Raw genomic sequence first — 27,906 nt, forward strand, 5'->3', positions numbered from 1 at the left:
CAATCTTGAGAAAATGTTATTTCCCAAGCTTCAAATTCTAAGAGAATCCTCACTTGACACCTACACTTATAGAAGTAGAAACATATGGAATTAGCTCATTTAATGCACTGAGTATGGTGAAGATGCAAGAAAACCATGCTAAAACGGACATTTACTTTAAAACATACTTTTCATTCTCTTTTGGTAGAAACTTCATAAAACAAATATAGGAACCATTTTCAAGTCAATATTCACATATAAGACATATTCAAGTGATTCATAAGAGACAACCATAATCATACACATAAACATTTAAACCTCCTACCAAGAGTTATCCTAAGGCCCACCTAAGTAAGGTATGAAGAGACCGCCCATACAACCCCTTCACACCCTCCTAAGTGATTCTCAAGACTTCACAAAGTAAAATTATTACCTTTTTATCATTTAGACTCTCCATCTAAGGTTTCTCTAAGACTCATCGAAGTAAGACATGAAGAGACCGCCCATACACTCTCTTCAAGCCTACCTAAGCAATCCTCAAAATTACCCTACATAAGAACCTTTCTATTCAACATGCATTAACTAAGTCAACCATATTCATTACGCCATTTAAGAGACCATCAAACAAATATATGACTTCACATAACAATCTTGGAAGAGACCTAGGGAACTCATCCTAGCACCTTCAAGGCCTACTCGTGTCATGTATAGATATCGTCTTATTTCACTACCTACACATTGTAGAACCTATCAATACTAGAGTGTACATCCCATATGATGAGATTAGGAATTAACCGACATACATACTAGCTTGGTATGGAATTTGGTGTCATAAGAACCCCACATCGGGGTTCTTATTTATCTAATATATTTATGTATTTCAGATTTTTAGTCGATTAAATAAATTTTTTTTAATTTTTTTTTATTTCATGTTAATTTTCATATTTATTAGAATCTACAAATCCATTAACATGTTTATTTTGTTTGATTTATAATACATTTATATTTGTTTTTAGGGTTTTATGTTCAGGAAAAGCATTTGTATGTCTACAATATCTTAATCAAGAGTTTATTTGTGTACTCATTCTATCCATATATCAAAAAGTTCTATTTTTTTCTTTTCACATTGTATTTCAATCTCAATTAGTACCAACATGTTTGTATTCATCCTAACTGTATGTTAACAATTTAGTATTTTATTAGGTATTCATTCGGTATTTCAATCTCAATTTATATATGAACAAGTTTGTATTTCTCTTTTATTTTGTATTCAACCTAATTTTATACCAACGGGTTTTGTTTTTATGTGCCTACTTTACCTTTCAAAGTCACTTTGTATTTCAAATGAAGAAAGTATTTCTTTTGTATTCACAATTTAATATTCAGTCTCACTTTGTATTTATAACATTGTATTTTCATCTCACATTTGTATTCATATATTGTTGTATTCAACATATCATGATCGATTAGTTTGTATTTACCTTTCAAAGTCACTTTGTATTTCAAATGAAGAAAGTATTTTTTTTATTCACAACTTTATATTCAGTCTCACATTGTATTTATAAATTTGTATTTTCATCTCACTTTTGTATTCATATCTTGTTGTATCCAACATATAGTTCATGATCGTTTAGCTGCTTTAACTTAATGGGATAATATTATTGTATGCATTCAAATAGAAAAAACAACTACTAAACTAAAAAAATAATTTCATTTGTTATGCATCATAATTTGGATATAAAAAACACTATAAATCCCAATATATACAAATATTTCACTGTTTAACAACACTCTTACACTCGACAAATACAAATATCTCATCCCAAAAAAAATATTGTTATTCTATTGTGCATTGGATTGGACAAATTTATAATCGTCAATTTTGAAAAATTCCGTTTCAAAAATATGTTGTATTCGAATTAAAAAAGCTTTAAAGTTATCATATGAATGATTCAAAAGACAAACCAAATTATTTTTAAATTTTTTTTGATGTTATTAAGAAGAAAGCAGAGAAAAAATGCTCAACCAAAAGATGGCTATTTATGTTCTTTTCAAAAAGTAATTAATTTGTATTTAAAATCTTTTTTTATTTCATGATTTTCTTATTAATTATTTGTATTCTTTCAAATTAAAATAAATACATAACTTATCCCTTAACAAACTAAAATAATGACATTTTTAATAAATAATGAAAGAGTTGCTACTAAAGGGTAAAGTATTGTTATTTAGAAAAATTTTGTATAAATAAATGAAAAATCCGCAAGAAAACAATTTCCTTAGTGACAAAGACACCCCAAATGTTATATATTATGCGGATGAAATTGATGAAGTAGTAATAATTTGATGTTAATCATCAAACCGGAGATGCCGCTTTGCTTTCGGAAGAATCTTTGAAAATGATCGAGGCAAGTGGTTCATGGGATATTGAAATGAAATGAAGCCTACTTGAAGTCTGATGACATAATTATGCAGCAACATAGAGGGGTTGATATTAGCAAAGGAAATGAGATGCAAAGATCTGAAAGGAGTGGATACAAAACAATGTAGAACAAAACTCAACATGTACATACACCGAGAGATTCATATATCCTCGTTTCACAGATTTTGTAAACAAACCTGGCATGGTAATACCTTCAGCATATAAGGCACAGGTTAAACTGAGGAGAAGTAAACCAAAAGGCCGCTATCAAGCATTATAGACTCAAAAAGTACAATAAATTTGGAACCAATGGACCAGTTTGGCTTTTTTTTCTTTTTTGGACCTAAATTTTGAAATTTTATGATATGCTACAGGTGAAGTATCCCTCCATCTTGCTAATCTATCAATTGTAACTTAAACAAACTTTCCACAAAAGCCGATGCCTGATTTTATAGAATATCTACAATTAAGAAAAAAACAAACAAGTTTCCAAATTTTGAACCACCCCCTGCAGTTAGTCTAGCAGATGCTCCACAGTCCATCAAATCAATTCTGCAACCAACCAATAGTAATAATATATAAGGATTGAGGATTAGTTGTAGAAACAAACTACATTTACTTGTATAAAATAGCAATACGCCACGCTAAAACAAGAATATCCTGACCCCTCATTTTTAAAACTGTTAATCATCTTCTTTCTCCCCACAAACTATTTTTTCTTTTCTTTCAAAGCTCTAAAAGTTTGACACAACACTAGCTTCAGTGTAGCATGAGTCTTCATGCATGTTAAGTAACCACCCACGAGTACTCATCCCTCTCCCAGGTTGATTAACGGACTAATATTTTTATCATGCCAAACAAAAAATTGCATATATAAACAACTCATCATCATACCATTGTTGATTCTTCCTGAACTCAGTAAGAACTGGGTATATGTTCTCAAAGGCAGTGTATGTCTCATCTCTAACCTGAAATACAATAAAATCCCTAGTAAGATAAAATGGTAAATCGCCACATAATATACAGAAATTTAGTGAAGAATATTTAACAGGCAGATACTACCTTGGCTCCTGTGATGACAATTTTCCCAGAAACAAAAATAAGAAGCACTATTTTTGGTTGTTTCATGCGATATATTAATCCAGGAAATAGTTCTGGCTCGTACTGTACAAAGAAAAATAAAGATCATAAATACAAGGAAGAATATTAACAATCAAGTCAACATACTGGTTTTATCTGTCACAAATCCCACTAAACAGTTCATTTGATTTTCTATTTACGACGTCCTGATTTGAATAAACATATCACGGTACTGAAGCTCAAGCATCCCCACCTGGACCAATCACTTACCAGGTGCATTAGGGGGGAAATCATTTTAAATTACAAATCATAAATGAAGCACGGGGATTGGTTATACAAGCATACCACTCTCCTATTACGGAACAACTTAACCCTACAAAACAATTATTCAATTTAATTTAGTACATGCTCACGATATTGCAAAAGGGTGGGGTGGACTGGGGGGAATCAAAATGTCACAAGAACGACGCCTACAAGATTCTGACACAAGGCTGATATGCTGGGGTATGAAGCAGACCATGAGACACACTAAGCACTGCATGATTTGGCAAGAGTACTTTGACCAAAAAAAGATGAAGGGAAGCAAGTGTACTGAACGGCCAGAGTTGAGGCGCCAGATTTTATTTATCTTCTCGTATATCATACTTTTTCTCACCCCACCCCACCCCCCACCCACCAAACCCACCAAGGTGGCCAGGAGGGAGATATTCAATCAGCGACAAGGTCATTCAATCAGGAAGGTTGTACACTTTTGATAGGTAACAAGTAATACAGACTGCATGACAAGAAGATACAAAAAGCATGCCGACAAGTTCTTTGTTCTTTGCCAGACACTGGTGTCACACATCACAATCTAAGTTGAGCCTTTGTCCATCTGTATCAAATTCAGTTAAATAATTGGTTTCCTATAACTGAGTGATAATACGCATACCAAAATTTGTAAAATTAAATTGACCAATAGAATTATATTTTAGGAAAAACATATTATAGTAGGTACAAGGAGAGGTAGACCGAAGAAATACTAGAAGAGATGATTAGATAGGACATGACCTTAGATAGGAGAGCGTGGAAGACGCATATCGGGGTAGAAGGTCAGTAGATAGTGGAATGTTCTCTTACTTTCCGAGGGTTTAGGCGTGTTGGTGTTTGTCGTGGTACTAGCTGTAATATTGTTGTTCTTGCTTTTGATATCTATAATAGTTTGTTGTGTACTGTGTTTCGAGTGTCGCACTATGTTGTTCTTATTCCTTTCTTGCAGGATTTGCACTGCTTCCCTTGTTCATTGCTATATTTTTTCCTCACTGTTTCTTACTCTTTGTACTTGGACTTCCTACAATTAAACGGAGGTCTTTCGGAAAGAGCCTCTCTACCTCCACGAGGTAGTGGTAAGGTCTGCGTATACTCTACCTTCCTCATACCCCCCACTTGTGAAATTCCACCAGGTATGTTGTTTTTGTTGTATATTATAGTAGTAATTGATAAACAATAGTGATAAGGAACATCAAATCATGGTTTAAGTTTGAAGTGTTGATAAATATAAATAGTAGGTCTGAAGTACTACAGTGTGTTTAATATTTCAGACCAGTCAAAACAGGAGATGTCAATTGGATAGGTAATCAAAAGTTCAACGAAAACCATGAGCTAGTTGTTTCTCTGATTAATGGTCCAACCACTTTGAGGAAAAGATTTACATTTCCATGCTTGCTTATACTGTGCTACCAAAAGCTTCTGTTAACCACGCATAAGGTACCAGAGCCTACAAAGTTCTGTGTATTGCTAATAGCCATCATGTGCAAGACAATTGACATAAAGGAAAACAGGTCAACAATATCTAATATCTAAAACCAACAACAAATCAATTTTGGAATTTTATCTGTTACTAATGAAGACTAATAAGTAGGAAGACGTAATGAGGAAAAGGTGAATATTACCTCCAACAATATAATTCAAAAGGAATGATATATTGAAATTTTAAAATTTGTTCTGATATACATACAAATACAGGATTATACATATGAAGACTGAACAGAAAGAAGGCAAATAAATGCTCAATTTTGTTGGCCAGTAGCATAATCAAATAATCAAAATTCCATGAAGGGCTTATAGGTACAATAGACATCACAATTGCAATATAAAATTATGCACACTGATATATGTCAATACTTACACTTGAGAAAGCACCGTGGGCATAAGCAAGGCCTTCAAGTCGAATAGGAAATTTAACATCACAAGAACCAACTATATTCTGGATCTTAAAATCCTGCAATGGAGCAAAATCCATATAAATAACTTAAACATATAGCAGAAACAACAAAAAGAACAAAGTTACAGACTAGGGATTGTTTGGAAACAAGTGTTCCTTTATTAGTGTATTGCTTCCACAATACTAGAACCAAATAAGAAAAGGAATGTCTAAAAGAGTTCTAAATCATTTTGAAGCATTTCAAAACAAGTACTAATTCTTGAAATAAAAGAAATATTTCTTCGCCGCGTCCAGAACATTGCAAAATGAGTACTGCATGCTTTCAATCACATCCCAGCACGGAAGCAGCTAGAGGGTTTCTTCTGCACAACTTGTTGATGGAGGTAGTGAGTTTACTTTTTCCCTCGACTCTAGGGAATACAAAGCACCAGAGCAGTTGCATCGGTCACCTCCTCCGGGCTCAAAGCAGTATTCTGGTTTGTCTTTTGTGCTGGAATCCTAAATGTACTTGAAAGTCCTCTAATTTATTTATGCGGGGCTCAAGTGAAAATATTTACCAGCATTGAACGGTTGGATCCAGATATAGTGGAATATATCCATTAGGTGTAGTTCTGAAGTAGAACCTTAGAAAAGGGTTTGCACTCATGGAAAAAACATCTAAAACTGTAAATAATGTAGTAATAAGGATGGGAACATAAAAAGTTATTTTCTTCTCTTTCCAATTTTTTTGCTGAAGAGGCAGGTTTCTTCTACCAATCTGTTATTTTCATTTCATATTCAGGATGAGGGAAGGGATGTGTCAATATTTGCCTATAAAATGTCAAGAAACTGAATAACTGAGCGATGGTGGTTACCTTAAACTTGGCTGGAAAACCAAGCTTTTGAATGATTCTAGCATACTGAAAAAGATTAGGAACATCAAAATAAGAAAGATAAGTACTTGAAAAATAAAAAGAAATTTGAGAACTTGACAATTTCTTAAAATAACCACTACTCCCTCCGTTTTATTTTACTTGGACTCTCTACAAAAAATAAGTTGTTCTTTTTACTTGTCCATTTCAGCAAATCAAGAGAGTTGTACTATTTCTTTCCCATAATACCCTTAGTATTCAATAACAACATAAAGTAATAATAGTCAAATTTCGAGTTCCGTTCTCCGGTTTGCTTGTGCTATTTGCAAAGTATCACAAATAAAATTAGTTTAATGAAAATACCCTAACAAAAGTTTTCTTAAGGGTTGTGCTAAGTCAGCATGGGTCAAGTAATATGAAATGGAGGGAATATAAGACATTAAAAGCTCGTTGAACAGTCTGGACCTTTCAAGAAATGTACTAGACTGATCCTTAATCCAAATTAGAATTATCTGATTCACCAAACATATATTAGGGTCTGGTATCACAGAGGATACAATACTAGCTATTAACTAGTACATACTTTCCGGGCTGCCAACTTTGACTGTTGTTCACTTTTGGCTCCAGTACAAACCTGAGACGGATAAACTAACAATTAAAAAGCGAATAACAGAAGCTTTTTATCACCAGCAGATAACAAAATGAATATTTACGGACAATGAGAAGTTCATCAAGGTTATGTAAGAAATTTCCAGAATTATTCAAACTAATTAACAACTTGATCAAAAACAATGCCAATACTGGCTATAATTAAGCCCATCAAAAGCCGTTTAGAACATACCATTTTCCCAGAAGCGAAAATCAATGCTGTAGTTTTTGGTTCTCTAATTCTCATGATCACTGCAGCAAAACGCTGAAAGCACAATAAATTGTTTAAGTAATATATACTTTCATCCTCAATTGCTTGACAAAGAAAAACTGCTGACACAACATTGAAACACAATAGTCTGTTTCAGCAATCCTACTAGAATACAGTGATGAAACAAGTTATGAAGTTTAACTTTAGAAACAAATATAAACAATTGCTACTTAGTTGCTTTATACACAAATTTTATGTGTCAAAGTAAAATGTTTTACACATCTACCTTCTATTAATAATAGAATATACCTACTTTTGATGATTCATGGATTACTTTGTATGAAACTGGTGCAATTCTATTAATTTGTTAAATCTTAAAAAGGAACATAAAATATATCGTTTTAGAGCCTTTCCCAGATTTTCATAAACAAGAAGGTAAAAAAACAAACAGAGGAGACATAATTAAGTAGATATCCAATAACAATACTGACCAATTCCTAGCTAACATGGTCCAGTTGGTAAGCAATTAAGAGAGCTTATTTTGGATAAGTGAAAGAGGCTCACATTGAAGGCTAGCTGATCAACTGATAAGACTTAATAATTAACTACGTTGTTAAGTGCCAAAAAGAATCAAACTGGGTCTTGTGGTATGCAGATCGTAGTTGTGGAAACAAAAAATGGATGCAATCCACAAAAAAGAGAATCAAATAAATGGAGAAGATTTGGCCGATAATGGATGCAAGCCACAAAGGCCCAGAATACTGACTTTTTGTAAAAGATCGAGCACCAGCCTTTTATCAAAATTCAAGATGGATTATGATTTGACGTGCCACTTACAGACCAAGTTCAATAAGTCAACATTGCATGGCCATATACATTCATGTACAAATATATTAAAACCGTTGACAAGTTATGCTCAAACCCAAGCTCAGGAAGCTGATTATCCATGTGTGTGTACATATAAATAAGACGCCTAGCTGTTCTTTTAGGCATTATGCAGAAAATGGAGAACAAAGGACCATTTCTCAGAGCTTTTTTGTATACTCAAATACAATGAGAAAAATAGGTACATCAGTTTCAATGCCTTACAAGGCCAAAAAATCTATTATTATCACACCGGAAAGTACACACGGAGGTGGGTGGACAAACATAGCCCACAAAATAGCAAGATTTATATATGAACCAGAAAGGGAGAAGCAGCCTCAAACGGTCACTGCGAGCAAACTAGAGATGTCCTTCAAAGAGGCTGCAACACTAATAGATGGGCAACAGCAGCTTCAAAGAAGGCGGAGATTCAAATAAATGATGCCAGCATTGAAATCACTGAAGACATGACAGCATTAGAAAAAGATCTTTTGGGAAGATGCTTAGTTGGTAAGTTCCAATCACAGGAACCTCCAACCCTGAACGACGCAAGGGGATGAGCAAACAGCTCATGGAAATCAGCTGTGAGCGTCAATGTTCATGCGATGAATGACGGACTCTTTCTCTTCGAGTTACCATCAAGGAAAAGTGCATAACATGTGCTCAATGGGGTCTGGGAGTGGAAAAAGACGAGAGTAGTGCTGGAATGGTGGACACCCACTTCAGGCTGCTGGCCAGCGGATATAAATAGAGACTGGGTATGGGTCAGAATTCTAGGGCTCCCACTAAATTTGTGGACTCAAAAGATTCTCAAACAGATTGAAGATCAGTGTGATGGATTCATAGAGATAGAGAAGGAAACAATGCTGAGAAATCATCTACAATGGACTCGTATCAAAGTTAAAGGAGATGGCAAACTAGTTCTGACGGAGATAAAAGTAACCAGGGATGGACTTGTGTACAATTCCAATATGGGGGAGGCACCTGTCACTATCAGGGCTGACAGGGAGAAGAAAGAAGGATTAGGCCGAGGACTTAGGATAATCTGATACAGCAGTCTATGTGGGACAGATACCCAATTTGGTGAAAGTCTTAGGAATCCACGAGGACAGTCACCTGGGTACATCAGAGGAAGGGGACATTTTAAATTTAAAGACACATGGAATACAATTAAAAGGAAAGGGGCCATTTATAGTGGTTAGTAGTATTGGCATGTACTCTGTGCCTTGCAGTTTTACTGGGGAAAAAAACAAGTGCTTGATTGGCATTTAACAGGGCTTTATGCTCCTAATGGGAGAGTGGAGAGGGAAGAGACAGGGGGGAGTTAAAGGCTGCTAGGGGTCTAATGACAGGACCAAGGGTTCTGTATGGTGACTTCAACACAACCAGACACCCCTCAGAGAAGAAGAATTGCCACAGAATCAGTAAAGCAAAGACTGATTTGTCAAAGTCCATAGAAGACATGGAGCCTATGGATTTAGATCTAAAAGGGGGAAAGTATACTTGGGGAAAAGGGGATAGGCGTGATACAATTGCTATACTGGATAGGATTCTTATCTTAGAGGATCCAGATAGCTGTTTCTGACACTAGTAACATTGTATTTCAGTCAGTACTTAGGTAGTACTGAAAAACCATATTTACAAAAGGATCTAGATAGCTGTTTCAAGAACATAAAACAAAGTTCGCTTCAGAAAGTAACTTCAGACAACTCCCCTATTATGCTACAATGTGGGGACTGGGAGAAGTCCAAATCCTATGTCAAATTTGAGAACTGATGGTTGTAGACCGAGGGTTTCAAAGAGAAGACTTAGAAGTTAGAACTGGTGGGATTCTTTCAATAGTACTGGCAATCCAGATTCTGTACTTATGACAATGATGAAAGCTTTGAAGGCAAAACTCAAGGAATGGACAAGTCTGCAGGAGAATTTAGGAATACAAAGACAAAGTGTGTTGACACAACTAGAAGCTTTAGATGGAATTCAGGAGCACAGAGCGTTACATGGGGAAGAAACACCACTTTCTTTCATAGAACTGCTAATGCACACAGAAGGTTCTTATGTATTTTTTATTATAAATAGGGCAACCTCCACATACATATATATTTACTACATGCAAAGCTCCGTGTCAACAAGGGCCAAACAAAATCATACTAAATGTGGTCTTATGTACTTTTCGGCCTCAATTTATGGGACAGATTTTACTTTGTAGTTATCCCAAAAGATGACACATTTTCTTATTTGACACGTGTTTGATAACTTTATCACATTTTGTCCATGTTGGGTCCTCGGCCTCCTTATTTGGGGAAGGAAATCTATTACTGATGTGGGACCAAACTATCAGCGGAAAAGCATATGTAAAGCACCTTTAAAGCATAGACATTGAAATTCCTAAAACACCTTCGGTATGGAGTAGGCACGTCACCGAAGAGGCATTTTTTGTACAAACAATAATTATTGTATATATATCATTATAAAATTTGTGTATATAACTTATTAATTTGTTTTGATTTTTATTCAGTTTGTTTTAAAAAAAAACGAACCAAATATTATCGAATATTTAGAACATAAATCCAAACCAAAACCAAATAAAAATCTGATTATTTAATTGATTTTAACCAAACCATGAACACCGGTAGATATAAGAATACAAGATGAGCATGAGCAAGTTTTCACAGTTAAATATAATCACCCAGCTAGTAGCCATGTAACCAAATAAATAAGTCAGCCAATGGATGAAATAGTTAAATGGACCCACAGCCTCATAAAAGTAGTACATTCTTTCAACTAAAAGAACGGAACTGCCCTCATGATTCTTGCTGAAGCACACATGTCGACATAGACCAATGTGCTATATATAGAATGATTCCTATAATAAAATAGAACCGCAAAAGACATTCTGCCTGTCTCGGCTTCCACAAGAAAAAATTTTCATGTTATTATGTAGGAAAGAATGAAAAGAGATTAAGGCCTTAATATCACACAAGTTGGTTGATGATTGAGCTGAATGATTTACTGGCAGTAATTTAATTTTAACATATCGAATGACGTCGGGACTTAATTTTTGAGCCAAGAGAACTAGAGCATGAGCCTCGGTACTAGTTGTGACCAAACATTCAAAAAGTCAGACCACTATGTTCATAGGTCCTTAATTATGGCCATTGTAACTCCCTTTACACTTCTTTTGGTGAGCATTAGCAATATGAGACAATAAAATTCATTCACAACTTAGGCTTTGTTTTTATAAACACTGTCTAGGCCAATGTGCACGAACCTCGACTCATTTTATGGGGTACAGTCCACCAAGGCTTGGACACATGGGAAGAAATCACACACTTCGACATTAAAAACAAATCATTTGGGGTGGAATCCTTATATAAAAACGTCATTTGGGAAACCACTAACAAGAGAAAATTGACTCATGAGTTGTCAGAAAAACAGTCACATGCTCAAATAAACATTTAGTTCCGCGGGAAACTTCTATTATCTCCCAAAATTCAGAACCACGAAAGCAACAACACTCTGTTTGTTTTTTTACTTTTCAAATTCATGATGTTCAATACAAATCAAATGAAAGCAACAGGTAAGCAAAAATAGAAAATCTCCTACAGTCTCATAAGAAGATCTAAATAGTACATAGCTCCATTCACATATCAGATAAAACACATCCTGAATGTGCATTCAAAAGATCTAGTATCTTATCAGTATCACCAACTACAATAACAACTACAACACAGAAATATACCTTCGGATTGTACTCTGCATTTCGAGCTTGAAGTGCAATAGCTTTTAGGTCCAACTTGCAGTCCAAATTAACCGTTGAGACAATATTCCTAGCAGATAAAAGAATGACAGATGCATATATCACTTAGTGAAAAATATACTTTTAACAAACACACTACTACCGCTTGCACCAATCACCTCACATATTAGAAGTAATTATATCACTCATTGAACTTATGTAAACAGAAATCACAAGTATGTTTAGGTGAAAATAAAGCATACAAAGAAAAATTGCTAGGTAATAGTGGAAGAGAATTATTGACTAATTAGATATTTACACGTCTTTTAATGTTCTAAACCTGTTTGACAAGACCCAAATATTTGGCATCACAAAGTTCTAAACAGAAGTTACTGCCGGTTTGGATAGTCTTATATCAAGTTCCTTTAAGCCAAATAGCTTTTAAGCACTTCGGTAGTATTAGAATGTAAAACAAAAAGGTGCTTTTAAGGCTTAAGCACTTGTTTTTAAGACAAAAATAAGCCAAAAGTCATAACTTAACATTCCTAACTTATGTTTGGCTTATAAGGCAAAAGCTATAAGCCCATCCAAGCAGGCTCTTGCTTGTTGAAACTTCTCAAAGTTCTTGATCAAAAAATTATGACCCAAACTTCCTTTTCTCGAAATTTTCAGTTCCCCGCCTCCAATTTCTCTATTGTCTATGTTTTTCTTGATAACCAAGAAATCCCCGAGGGAGTGGTGGATATCAGTACTACTCACTACATTTTAATGCAATTGATAATATTTGTTTTCTAAAACAATAATTTGAGAATTTATTACACTACATTCTAAAAAATCAAATAAAACACTAAGTTACTTAGACAAGAATAAATGATCAATGACATGTAAACAATTCACTTACTGGTTTTCATAAGTGATAAAAGTCAGTAGAAGTGATAAGAATTAACTTACTGGAGCGTAGGGACTATTCCAGAAGGGTGCTTGGTAAGATCCACTGGCTGGCTCCCCTCTAATCCCTGATCTGCCATTCCTCTTTTGACCTAGTCCCTTCCGTACACAAAACTCTACAACAAGGGATTAGCAGATAGAATCAATTTCTGATTGATGAACAATACAATCACTATGAACCAATGTCAATCTAGTTGGGTATGTTATATAAAACCCTCACTATCAACTTAGCTCTATTTTAGAGCTTTTCCAATTTAAAGTTGAGCTCCCTAACATTTATACCGAGTCAATATTTCTTCATCAATTATGAGAATAGTAATTCCTCCAAACCATAGAACACCAATCTCAACAGAAAAAAATGTTTATTTTCTGTCAATCAAAACCGATATTTATTTCTTTTTTGTTTCTCTTATCAATGGTTATTTTTCCATTAAACCCAACATGGAGAGAATCAGAACAAATGTTGCTAAACCAAAAAATAATAATTTATATTCCTACAACACAAATTGGGTACAATTGAACTGATACACAAATTATTACAATAGAAGTCGAATATTTAACAAAACATGTGGCGATGATGAAAAAAGGGTCAGATCCAGACCTACAAAGTGAAAAAATCTAAAACTAGGGTTTGCTGAAATTCGAGGATTTTGTTTGTTGTTGTTGTAGCGGGTAAAGAATTTGAAAGAAGGATTCTTTTATATGAAAGATCTTTGTAGAGCGAAAGGAAGGATGAATATATATAGAGAGAGGGAGGGTAAAGGGAAGGAAGAGTTGTGAGGAACAACGATCTAAAGAAAGACCTTATGAGGCGTGTGGTAATTCGAGTATTTGTATGATAACCTGTGCTATGTCTAATTTACTATATTACCCCTCAGTTTACAATAACATATTTATGACCTTTCTCAATTCAGCCCCATATTATTAATACCAAGTATATCAACACGTTTATACTCATATAATTGGCCATTTTGGATTTAAATACATTTTCACCCCTCTATTTTTACTTCTATAATTTAATAAATTAGAAAATAATTTATTATTCACGTGATAATTTTTTTGAGAAAAAATGATTTAATGACCCCTCCCAACTTATTATCAGTTTTTCAATTATATATGTATTTTTCGCGAGAATTCTATTAGCCCCATGAATAATTACGTTAAAATAGAATAAATAGCCTTTGAAGGGCATAGAAAGGATAAGTTGTCTGTTTTAATTTCTTTCTTTTTCTAATTTTCTTTTTACTTTCTTCTTATTTATCTATACAATTATACTCTTGTTTGGTTTGAATACTAGTTGTGTTAGGATTAGTTATGTTGGAACAAGTTACTTTGGGATGAGTTTTTATTGCTTTTTTGTTTGTAATATTAAAACTATTTCTATATATTTTTAGGATAAGTTGTTTGTTTACAAAAACACCCTCATCTTATTTTATAATTTTTTTTTTACATTTTCTTTGCAAGCTTTAGTTATTCATTCTTAAAAATAAATTTGCATCTTATTTAGCTTAAATATTTTTGTGTGTGCATTTCGTTATTGTGTCGTATATTTTCAAAATTTAAATGTTCATCTTATTTAACTTAAAATTAAACTTTCATCTTATTTAGCATAAAAATAAAATGTGCATCTTATTTAGCTTAAAAATAAATTTTTCTTCTTTTTTAGCTTAAAAGTAAAACTTTCATCTTGTTTAGTTTACAAATAAAACTTCCATCTTATTTTGTAAGTTTATTAAAGTAAAAAAAAAATTATCATTAAACTTATCTAGATTTTAATTATAGATAAAATATAATTTTTAAATGATACTATTTAGTGAAAAATATGTAATTTAGTAGTTGAGTGAACATTTAAAGAGAATAAAAATATAAATAAACATAATAATTACACAAATCAATTCAACTTATAATATATTCATAAATAAAAATTGTATTTATAAAATGTAAATTTTTAATAGGAAAATATATTTATCATAAAAAAATATTAAATAATTAAGGTTGCGAATGTTATTTTATAAATGTTGTTAAAAATTATGTTAATATTTAATGAATGTAAGAGTAGTGTATAAAAGAGAGTTTAAGGGGGATATTTTTGTTAATTTTACACACTTTATTCCAGGATTACTTATCCTATGATTACTATATCACCTCCATTTAAATCCCACTAAAAAGTTATCTCAAGATTAATTCATCTTATCCATCACACCAAATGACTTAAGATACCTAATACTTAGATCATCTCCTAATCAACCAACTTCCCTAACTAGAGTCATTCTTAAGACTTATCTAGGTAAGATAAGAAGTGACCATTCATATGCCTCCTTCACACCTTAACTAGACAACCCTTAATTACTCTAGATAAGTACTACTTCATTTTAACATACTTTCTTAACTTAAGACATTACATTCACTAGTTCATTAAGAGGCATTTAACACATAAAGGACATTCAAGTAATGGTCGTGAATAAGACCTAGGGATTCTCACTAACACCTTCAAAGCCTATTATGCAATGTCTAGTTAGCGTCCATACCACCACCTAAACTTCATAGAACTTCTCTAATGCTAGTAGGTACCCCATATGATGAGAATAGACAATAACCGACATAGACCATAGTAGCAACTCATGGAATTTTGGAGTCTAACCTACTCCGATTAGGGTGTTCTACTTTCCAAGGGTAGAACTAGGACACATCTCATGTGGGCATATGCTTAAGGAATATGAAGGGCATTCTTTGTAATATAGTCTCATACTTAACTATAACTACTCCCTTTACCATACTCACTCGGTGCTAGCCTTCGTTCTCATAGAGTAATTCACATTAAAGGTTCACATAAGAGGGTTTCATAACAAGTTCATAACCCAATCACATTTACCCTACCAAAGAAATGTCCACTAGGTCTACCTTACAATGGCGACAAGAAGCTCATGATGACTTTCCTAAGGATTAATATGATGCCATTCCAGCTAATTAACCTTAAGTCCATCATTCCTTTACTTTGACGGATACCATTACGACTTACGACTTCAACATACATAATCTTACCATTAGATTCAGGGTTTCACATAAATGACCCTCTTAACATCATTCAAGGTCACATATCACTCATACATTCCAGACTAAGAGAATTAAGCATCCTAAGTCAAGAAATCACATATTCATACTCATACAAGCATCAAGTAAAGGACACAAGTCAACCAAGACAAGACACCACATACTTCACCTTAACACATGTTACTAGTAATTCTATAAGCACATAGGAATAACCATTATCATATTTAAGTCATCCTACACACAACCATATCATCATCAATATAGCTATTATAGACGCATATAGTCAAGTAGGAACAACCATGTATCGACCCTAAGACTGCACATAGAAGCACATAGTCATAGTTGACATGATTTCCTAACATACATAACAAGAACAAATACTTTCACATTGCTTCACATATAGATAGATATACACATATTTCACATAAAACAACTACACAAAACATTATAGTACTTCAAGTAGTGCCAACAAGGCCACGATCATTATATTGCATAAAGTAATGCCAACAAGGACACATCAATTCACATAGCACTGCCATCATAAGTGGACCATACCAATCAAAACATAATTGAAGTCTAATTAAGATGAAATAAAAGGAATTAGGGCAGCATTCCCCCACTCCATCTTACTACTTCGATCCCAAAACTAAATCATCCAATTTAATAACATAAGGCCCTTACCCATGGCCATGAACATCAATTAAATACATAAGCTATAATACTCAATGAAATCTAAGTTAATTCAATATAGATTTATCAATCTAAAACCAATTAGATATAAATTGAATACAATTCTTACATCATTAGAAAGCCCATAGAAATCTACACTAGAATCCATAAGCATTAAGTCAATATCAATTCAATAAGCTTAGCATGCAATATATATAAGAGTATTCATTACTCAATTAATCAAATTGAAATAGACTATACACCATACATACATAATATATACATGAATCAAAAGCGCATGACAATCTACACATGAATTCATGAATATCAAAGCATAATCACATAACCCATATTTTAGTCAAATTGAGAGATTTGTGAATGTCAAGGGTTCATAGAGAATTTCATTGGAAAACATCAATTAAATCATATATAAATGTTTGGAAACCATTTATGCAAGAACACAAGACTTAAGTAGAAATTGGACTTTTTCATCTTTTTGAAATCTTTGAGGATCATCTTTGAAATTGGCTCAAAGGTTATAGAAAGCTTTAGATGATAAACCACCATACCTTATTTGAAGAATCCAAAACTAATTGAGTAAGAAACTCCATTGAAGACCCATCTTCAAGCTCCATCTTCACTTTGAACTCATATGGAGATTTTTGGAGGAACTTTTGGAGGGAATATGTTTTGATTTAGGTGTTAGGGTTATAATGAGAGTTTAATAACTTATATACTCTTAAAATACCCATAAACACTCAAAACAACTTTCCTCACATTTGATAAGACTTGGGTGAATTTACAATGTCACCCCTTAAGTTAACAAAAAGCTGGCAGAAAACAGGTAGCCCATCGACGGTCTATGGTCTCACCCACATCCCGTCGATGGGTAATCATAGGTTGCACATACAAGTCCCTAACCTGCAGGACAAATGACTCCATCGACGGGCCGTTGCGTGGTTGGCTGGACGTCGTTTGGGTCATCGATTACCATTGCCTGGAAGTGGTGAACTCCAATGTTGGGGTCCTCATTTAGGGCCCCTTGCAGGTCCTACTTGGAGTCGTACTCGGACGTTTCCACCCCAAATATTTTCGTATAAGATTATAGGACCTACCACATAACTTTCATCCAAAACGAATACGTAAAACTCGACGAAACATACGTAGACACAACCATGTTAAGCTCTAGCTTCACCTAAGCCATTTTCGAGGTCTTACAAAGGTACACATGTGCATATACAAGGTCCCATACCCTTTCCCATACTAGTACACCTATCAAGTCATCCTAGTTAAGGGATACATAACATACTTTCATGGACTTAAGGTTAGCATGCATAATAGTAGACATTAGTGAATATGAGAACTACCTTTCATTTAGACACCATGACCTATACTACTTGTAAGCATGCATATAGAGTGAGAGTGTGTGCATTGGTCAACATGATCACATAATGGCTATCAACAACACATTGAAGAAGACACCCTCTTAGGACCACAATACACAACCAAGCATAGACCACACAACACATAATAGCATAGGAAACAAGCCAACTTCATATTACACTTATTACTCCTAACTTTTGCTATTCATGCATTCACATAGGGGTACATAGATAGTAGTCATCATTCCTTATTATTTCATTAATGGCATCACATACACATAACCCTAACATAATCATTCTCATGCTCATAACAATAGTAACATAACCTAGATTCACAACTAGAGTAGAAGACTAGGCACAAGTTACACATAAGGTGATCATCATAACCACACATTCATACATTCATCAATTTGCCTTCAAGGCCATGGTCAACACATATATAATGACAATAAACTAAACACCACCACCATAAGTGGACCATACCGCACAATATCATACAAGGCTTTATCAATGAACAATACATAGAAAAGCAAAGAAGTAGAAGAGCATAACAATTCTTACCAATCCTTTAGCCTTTGGTCATCATTGACCATTACTATTCCTTCATCAACAATTAAAGTATAACTCAGTAGCTAAAGTATAATAATCATATATGAAGTCATGTATAAGCTACTACAAGACTATGTCACAAACTAGTACAATACATCACCAACATACTAGAATGTAGAAGGACATAGACAATTAACTAATTTCACTTGCATGAATCATAAATCATATTTCATCAATAGTATAAATCTAGGGAAGTAGCTAAATATACACTTAACATAACGAAATCATACTCAATTCCCTACAAGATCAAGATACCAACATAGGCACTAAACAATCAATTCAATAGAGAGTAGAGGAAATAGGCAATACTACTAATTCCCTAACGCCTTGATCATCACTCATATTTTATCAACAATGTACATGCTAGGCAGTAGATAAAGATATCATTACTTAAAAAAATCATGATTCATCTAACCTAAAGTCTAGATCACAACACATATATAGTATTATCAATCAATAGTCTAGAAGAACCTAGATCAATTCATGTTAATCCTTCTTTACTTTGACCATAAAATATTTATACTCAAAATTCAACCATGATATAGGCAGTACCTACAATCATCATAACATAATCTAATTCCACGTCCATACATTATAAAGGCAATGTAACAGTGAACACATAGAGATCTAAGCTAGCTTTGTTCAAAACTTCATACATTGATCCACATGGATCATTCATCAAAAATTCACCATCAATATATATAATAAACAATAGACATAAGAAATTCAATGTAATAGAATCACAATTTAACCAATAACAAGCCACGATCACAATGCATATGCAAGGGCTAAATCGAGTTTGGGAAGGGACATGGGTTCACAATTCAATTAGATTGAAATTCACATTAAAACCAATACATAATCATCGATTAATCATGATTAATCCTTTGAAAACGTTTTGAGAAAGAATTCATGACTAGATTGAAGAAGAAGATATTTGATCATGAAACTTGTTAGAAAACTTTGAGGAGGACTCTCTAGGTGAATGATTAACTAGAGAGGAAGGACCACCATACCTTAATATGTAAGAAAACCTCTAAAACTTGACGAAGAATCTATGGGAATCAAAAATCCAAGCTGTTCTTAAGCTTCACCTTCAATGGAGGTTCTAGAGAGAATATTTTTGGAGGGAAAGTCTAATTTGTGTAGAATAAATTGGGAATGGGTTGATCACGTTTTTGATCATTTAAATACACCCAAAAATATGCAAATTAAACTATTAGGGTTAGTTTTATGACGTGGGGTGAATTTCCCATTCACCCCTTAAATAAAATAGTCGCTAGGTAGCAATTGCAGGCTACCATCGATGGGCACAAACGACGCCCAGTAGGTCCATTGACTGATTCTACTACAGGTTGTCGTTTGGGACTGAGGCTTGACAACAACCTTAAGCCTTTACCAGGATGAGTGAACATCGACTACTTCACTATTGAATGGCCATTTTTCAACAAATGGAGCGTCATTAGGTTTAGTCGATTGACACTTCCAAGACAGTGTCTCGATAGCCTTAGGGTCCTTCTTGAGGGCCTCTTGCGGGCCCTTGAAGAGTTGTACCCAGGTGTTCCAACGTAATTTTACACATTTAACTGTTCAAGACCTTCCACACAAGTTCAACCTAAAATGAACACATAAAACGCATCCAAACATGCAAGGCACTCTCAATACACACATGCATGTCTTAAGGGCTATCTTTCGAACGTCTTGGACGTTTGACCTATTATTTCATGAAACTCTATACACTGCTTATAAAAATAATTATTACTCATTTAATGACCTCATAATCTCATGACACACACATAAGCATATAAAAACACACAAGGCCCCTTAGGTGACTAGTCGTCAAACGTCTTGGTTGTCCCTTGACGTTTGACTTCCAAAGGACTTCAAATTACCCAAGCATACTTTAAAACACTTAATTAACAAATGAAACATATTATAGGTACAAGTGAGTCTCTAGACACCCTAAGTCATTTTGGGGGTCTTACAATAGAACTTCTCCAATACTAGTAGGTATCCTATATGATAAGAATAGGCAATATTCGACATAGACCATGGTATCAAAGCATGGAATCCGGAGTTTTAACCTACTCAAATGGAGGGTGTTCTAGTTTCCAAAGGTAGACTTTTACACATCCCATTTAGGCACATGGTTAATGAATATGAAAAGTTTCTTTGCCCTGTAGCCTCATTCTTTAACTAGAGCTAATTCCCTTACCGTACTCACTTGGTGCTAACCTTTGTTCTCATAGAGTAATTACATTAAAGGATCGCATGAAGAGGTTCCATATCTAATTAAAAATCCAAACACATTTACCCTACCAAAGAGGTCCCCTAGGGCTGACTTACAATGGCGACGAAGATAGCTTACTGACTTTCCTAAGGATGATATGATGTCGTTCCAGCAAACCAACCTTAAGTCCATTTATACAAGAGGGATACCATGACAACTTTCAACTTCAAGGTTCATAACCTTACCACTAGGTTTAAGGTTTCATATAAAGGACGTTCTTAACATCATTCAAGGTCTCATGTCATTCATACATACAAGACTAAGAGGCTTTAGCATCCTAAAGTCAAGACATATCATATTCACATTCATTCATTTATCAGGTAAGGGACACAAGTCTACTACACAAGACACACCAATACTTCACTTTAGCACATATTGCATATCATTTTGGAAGCACATAAGAATAACCCTTATCAATAAGTCATTCTATACACTACTATATCATTATCAATATAACTATAATAGACTCATATAGTCAAGTAGGAATAATCATGCATCAACTCTAAGACTACACACATAAGGATATAATTATAGTCTAACATGATCACCTAATAACAATACAAGAAAGACATACTGTTATGCCTCGTATTTTTTTTATACGTAGTGCGCATCGTGATCTAGAAGACGTAAAGAAATATTAGGCAAGGATGTTATTTCCAAATGTGATATTAAGTATGAGTTGGTTAATGTAAGTGCCATTAACTTTAAGTGAGGGATTAATTAGTGGCTAATTTGGATTGATTTAATCCAATGGGCCCCACCACTCAAGGCAAAAATTAAAAAGGGATCAGATTGTGGGCTGGCCTTAGTGGACAGGTGTAGAGGGGGGCTGCCTCCACTTCATACTATTAAATGAGGTGGAGAAATCTACTCCATGCTATATAAAGTGGTGAAATGCATTGCTGCATATCATCTTCTTCTTCACCACTTGTCTTAGGCAGCCATGGAAATGGAGAAACCAACCCTGCAACTCTTGGCCAGCAGCTGCAAATAATTTGGTTAGTAATCTCCTTGTTTGGTGTGTTAATTCTTTAGAATACCCTTGTTAATTATCCATTAATTTTAAGAAGGGGGTGTGACCAGTAGCTTAGGAAGTTTGTTTTAGTTATTAGAGGTAGTGCAGGTGGTATGGCACAGCCTACAGGGTCCGTTGCTGGTTCATCTTCTTCTGTGGCTATGCGCCCTACGGGACAGGGTATTCAGGCACCAGCAGGCCGTGGTAGAGGACGTGGTGGAGCTTCTAGTTCTAGCGGTCCCTCAAATCGTATATATGCTTTGACTAATAGGCAAGATCAAGAGGCGTCACCTAATGTGATCACAGGTATATTATCACTATTCTCCCGAAGTGTGTATGCATTGATAGACCCAGGTTCCACCTTATCATATATATCTCCCTTTGTTGCTAGTAGGATCGGAATAGAGTCTGAGTTGATAGAACCATTTGAGGTAGCTACACCTGTAGGAGATTTTGTCATAGCTACGCGAGTATATAGGAATTGTTCAGTAGCTATATATAGTCGTCATACCGTAGCAGATCTAATAGAGTTAAATATGATTGAGTTTGATATTATCATGGGCATGGATTGGTTGGCTGCTTGTTATGCTAATGTTGATTGCAGAGAAAAGATAGTTCGATTTCAATTTCCAGGGGAACCGATTATAGAGTGGAAGGGAAGTACAGTATCGCCGAAAGGTAAGTTCATTTCATACCTCAAGGCCGGGAAGATGGTTAGAAAAGGCTATATTTACCATCTGATTCGGGTGTATGACATAAAGGCAGAGGCACCGACTCTTCAATCAGTCCCGGTAGTTAATGAATTTCCTGATGTATTCCCCGAGGAACTTCCAGGCCTTCCTCCAGAACGGGAGATAGAGTTTACTATAGATGTACTGCCAGATACCCAGCCTATATCTATACCTCCTTATAGAATGGCACCTGCTGAGTTGAAAGAATTGAAAGAGCAATTGAGGGATTTGCTAGAAAAGGGCTTCATCAGGCCTAGTACGTCACCTTGGGGAGCACCAGTACTGTTTGTGAGGAAGAAGGATGGGTCGCTGCGGATGTGCATTGATTATAGGCAGTTGAACAAAGTAACAATAAAGAACAGGTATCCCCTCCCAAGGATTGACGATCTATTTGACCAGTTGCAGGGTGCAAAGTGTTTTTCAAAGATAGACTTGCGGTCAGGTTATCATCAGGTGCGGGTAAGGGAGGCAGATATTCCAAAGACAGCATTCCGAACCCGATATGGGCATTATGAGTTTAGAGTGCTGTTTTTTGGGCTGACTAATGCTCCAGCGGTATTCATGGATTTAATGAATCGAGTATTTAAACCATTCCTTGATATGTTTGTTATTGTATTTATAGACGATATTCTGGTCTATTCACGTTCAGAAGAGGAGCATGCAGATCATTTAAGGACGGTACTTAGGGTGCTTCAGCACCAGAAGTTGTATGCTAAATTTTCTAAGTGCGAGTTCTGGTTGACTTCAGTGGCATTCTTGGGGCATATTATTGGAGCTGATGGTATTCGGGTAGATACGCAGAAGATTGAGGCAGTAAAGACTTGGCCCAGACCTACGACACCTACTGAGGTACGCAGCTTTTTGGGGTTAGCAGGATATTACAGGAGATTCGTAGAAAAGTTTGCCTCAATTTCAGTGCCTTTGACAAGGCTAACTCAAAAGGCAGCCAAGTTCCAGTGGACAGATGCTTGTGAGCAAAGCTTCCAGCTATTGAAAGACAAATTGACTACAGCTCCAGTCCTAACTCTTCCAGAGGGACCAGACGGCTATGTTATTTATTGTGATGCTTCGGGTGTTGGGCTAGGATGTGTATTGATGCAGCATGGCAAAGTTATAGCCTATGCCTCCCGACAACTTAGGAAGCATGAAAAGAACTATCCTACTCACGATCTGGAGTTAGCGGTCGTGGTTCATGCCTTGAAGATATGGAGACATTATTTATATGGTGTCCATGTGGACATCTATACAGATCATAAGAGTCTCCAATATATCTTTAAACAGAAGGAGCTGAACTTACGACAGAGGCGGTGGTTAGAGTTGCTAAAGGATTATGATGTTGATATTTTATATCATCCAGGGAAAGCGAATGTTGTAGCAGATGCTCTTAGCCGTAAGTCCATGGGTAGCTTGACAGATGTACAACCAGAAAGGAGGGATATGGTTCAGGAGATTCAGCGGCTATCCAGCCTTGGAGTCCGTCTAGCTAATTCGGAAGATAGTGGAGTTTCTATTCGAGAGGTTGCTGAGTCCTCAATCATAGATGAGGTAAAGAGACACCAATACAAGGACCCTATTCTGGCACAGTATAGAGATGCAGCTCTTCAAAAGGAAAAGACCCCATTTAAGGTTACACCTGATGGAGTGTTACGATATGAAGGCAGATTGTGTGTACCCGATACTGCGGGGCTACGACGGCAAGTTATGGGAGAGGCACACTCTGCCTGTTATTCTATTCACCCAGGGTCAACAAAAATGTATCATGACCTCAGATGCATATATTGGTGGGATGGCATGAAAAAGGACATAGCAGAGTTTGTTGCTCAGTGCCCAAATTGTCAACAAGTCAAGATCGAACATCAAAAGCCTGGTGGATTATTACAGGAGATAGAGATCCCGACTTGGAAATGGGAGATGATTAATATGGACTTCATTACAGGCTTACCTCGCACTCAACGGAAGTATGACTCTATATGGGTTATTGTAGATAGGCTGACGAAATCGGCCCATTTTCTTCCAGTCAGGACTACTTATTTGGCTGAAGATTATGCGAGGTTATATGTCAGGGAGATAGTGAGACTTCATGGGGTTCCCACGTCCATTATATCAGACAGAGGAGCTCAATTTACAGCCAACTTTTGGAGATCGTTTCAGAAGGGATTGGGGACACAGGTGAACCTTAGCACAGCATTTCACCCTCAGACTGATGGGCAGGCTGAGCGTACTATTCAGACACTAGAAGATATGTTGCGGTCCTGTATTATTGACTTCAAAGGCAGCTGGGATGACCACTTGCCGCTCATTGAGTTTGCCTATAATAATAGCTACCATTCTAGTATCCAGATGGCACCGTACGAGGCCTTATATGGGAGGAAGTGCAGATCACCTATTGGTTGGTTTGATGTTGGCGAGACTAAGTTAATAGGCCCGGATGTGATTCAGCAAGCTGTTGACAAGGTGAAGCTTATTCAAGAAAGATTATTAGCAGCCTAGAGTCGACAGAAGTCATATGCAGATAATCGGCGTCGAGATTTGGAGTTTCAGATTGGTGACTGGGTATTCCTGAAGGTATCACCCATGAGGGGTGTGATGAGATTCGGCAGGAAGGGGAAGCTCAGTCCGAGATACATTGGGCCTTATCAGATTGTTCGTAGGATAGGCAAGGTTGCCTATGAGTTGGATCTACCATCTGATTTGGAGGCGGTACATCCAGTCTTCCATGTATCGATGCTACGTAAATGTATTGGTGATCCTTCTAGAGTATTCCTTGTAGATGATATTCAGGTAACAGAGGAGTTGTCATATGAGGAGAAACCCGTGGCTATACTTGATCGTCAGGTTAGAAGGTTACGTACTAAGGATGTGGCTTCCGTCAAAGTGTTGTGGCAAAATAACAATAGGGAGGAGATGACTTGGGAAGCGGAAGACGAAATGAAAAATAAGTATCATTACTTGTTCCCCGTACCTGCAGGTAATTCAATTCCTAGCTTGACTATATTGATAGATAATGAGATTATGTAGCTGTGAGGCATCTGTAAGTTACGGAATGCAGGTTGATAGGTATAACTTTTAGAGAGACCTCGCTGGAATTTGTTTTTGCAAGACGCTAACTTAACATTCGAGGACGAATGTTCCTAAGGGGGGAAGGATGTTATGCCTCGTATTTTTTTATACGTAGTGCGCATCGTGATCTAGAAGACGTAAAGAAATATTAGGCAAGGATGTTATTTCCAAATGTGATATTAAGTATGAGTTGGTTAATGTAAGTGCCATTAACTTTAAGTGAGGGATTAATTAGTGGCTAATTTGGATTGATTTAATTCAATGGGCCCCACCACTCAAGGCAAAAATTAAAAAGGGATCAGATTGTGGGCTGGCCTTAGTGGACAGGTGTAGAGGGGGGCTGCCTCCACTTCATACTATTAAATGAGGTGGAGAAATCCACTCCATGCTATATAAAGTGGTGAAATGCATTGCTGCATATCATCTTCTTCTTCACCACTTGTCTTAGGCAGCCATGGAAATGGAGAAACCAACCCTGCAACTCTTGGCCAGCAGCTGCAAATAATTTGGTTAGTAATGTCCTTGTTTGGTGTGTTAATTCTTTAGAATACCCTTGTTAATTATCCATTAATTTTAAGAAGGGGGCGTGACCAATAGCTTAGGAAGTTTGTTTTAGTTATTGAATGTGCTAAGTATGAATGGAAACCATAATCGGATTATTAGTGGTGTCATGTTGGTGCTTGGGCTGTTTATATGATTCTTTGGGTTATATGTGTTATTGGTATTGCTGTGGATAATTTGGATTGTTGTCAGATTGGGACGAAGTAAGGAAAATAGGGGAGGTGCTGCCGAATTTTCGTTAGATTATTAGCTAGCTTACAAGAAAGTAAAGCACGATGTTTATCTAATTGCGGCACGATTGTTGCTTGTTATAGATTAATAGCTTGAGCAGTAAATATTGGACGTGCGGCTCAATTATACGGTATGTAACGCTGTCCCTTCTTTCTTTGCTTGGCATGACTTTTAAAAATAAGCGAATAACGGACAGATTTGATACTTACCTCTAAAGCGTCTAGGTGATGTATATTCTTGCTTCCACAATTATTCCTCTATATATCGGTTATGTCTAAGGCTATGATGATCTCTAATATCTATGGTAATGCTTCTTAGAGTCATTGAAATTTTACGTTTTCATATTGTATTAAAGGTTCATAATCTTGATAAAACATTAATCTTTGGTAATACTCCTTGCTGGTTCACGTTGATTGTTCTATTGAGTTATAAGAAATGATTTTAATTGCATATGGTTGCTCATAATATTCTGCTCATGCATAGAGTCATTTATCATTTCACCGAGTCCCGGGCCGGGTAATGTTCGTGCGGAGTTTCTTGCATATGTCACCGAGTTCCTCACTAGAGGGCCGGGTATGTATATTATATATATGATTGGTGATGAGGATGGTTATGATGATGATGATGACGGAGATGACGTGATGATTATTTTGCCGAGCCCCTTACTAGGGAAGCTGGGCACCTTAAATGTTAAATATATGCATGATTTTCACTTAAAAAGTATATGTGTAGCGATATTTTGTTTCGACTTGCCACATTGGTATCCTGTCATCTTTACCTTATGCTTTACATACTCAGTACATTGTCCGTACTGACCCCCCTTTCCTCGGGGGGCTGCGTTTCATGCCCGCAGGTGTAGACGCGCAGTTCGGTGATCCTCCCGCCTAGGATATCTACTCTGCTGATTGGGAGAGCTCCACTGTTCCGGAGCCCAGTCGTTTTGGTACATAACTTTTGTGTAGTCTTTTGCTCGTCTATGGGTATGGCGGGGCCCTGTCCCGTCGAGTTTCACTAATGTACTCTTAGAGGTCTGTGGACATTATGTGGGTTGTATATATATATTTTGGATAATGGTCTAGACATGGTTTGTTTGGGATGTCCGCTTGTACAGGGGCAGCCTTGTCGGCTGCGTACATCATTATGCTTTGAATAGTGGCGGCCTTGTCGGCTCGCGTATGCTGTTATGGTTGAATGGTTATGACTCCTTATGAGACAGGTCCTCTTATATATATATATATGACGTTGGGGTTGGCTTGATTTGATTAAATTCCATATTGTCTTAGTTTCAGTTGGTCATACTTAGCAGGTTTGTATGTGGGTGTCCAAAACGGGCACTAATCACGGCCTATCGGGTTGGGTCGTGAC

At 35.9% G+C, this 27,906-nt stretch overlaps 1 protein-coding gene across 2 annotated transcripts; it reads right to left on the reverse strand.

The window, feature by feature from the left end:
* Window positions 1–2,647: 2,647 nt before the first annotated feature.
* On the reverse strand, window positions 2,648–13,771 carry LOC101254627 (TATA-box-binding protein). 2 transcript variants are annotated; one of them, XM_004228903.5, is made up of 10 exons: window positions 13,544–13,771; window positions 12,946–13,058; window positions 11,998–12,085; window positions 7,374–7,445; window positions 7,116–7,166; window positions 6,536–6,580; window positions 5,646–5,738; window positions 3,461–3,562; window positions 3,293–3,366; window positions 2,648–2,950 (listed from the first exon to the last, which is right to left on the reverse strand). In XM_004228903.5, coding segments are annotated over exons 2-10 (603 nt in total). In that variant the 5' UTR covers window positions 13,023–13,058; window positions 13,544–13,771; the 3' UTR covers window positions 2,648–2,949. The 2 variants fall into 2 exon arrangements, with proteins under 2 accessions (XP_004228951.1, XP_025885915.1); XM_026030130.2 differs by having other exon boundaries at window positions 13,548–13,748.
* Between the last annotated feature and the right edge of the window lie 14,135 nt (window positions 13,772–27,906).

This window comes from Solanum lycopersicum, chromosome 1, assembly GCF_036512215.1.
Source record: "Solanum lycopersicum chromosome 1, SLM_r2.1".
NCBI lineage: Eukaryota > Viridiplantae > Streptophyta > Magnoliopsida > Solanales > Solanaceae > Solanum > Solanum lycopersicum.

Excerpts from the sequence above, each read along its gene's own strand:
- LOC101254627 (XM_004228903.5), bottom strand. The coding sequence starts at position 13,022 with ATGGCAGATCAGGGATTAGAGGGGAGCCAGCCAGTGGATCTTACCAAG. Across the intron at positions 5,739-6,535 it reads GTTTTCCAGCCAAGTTTAAG|GATTTTAAGATCCAGAATAT; the intron begins GTAACCACCATC and ends GCTCCATTGCAG. Across the intron at positions 3,563-5,645 it reads CCCACGGTGCTTTCTCAAGT|TACGAGCCAGAACTATTTCC; the intron begins GTAAGTATTGAC and ends TTCTTTGTACAG.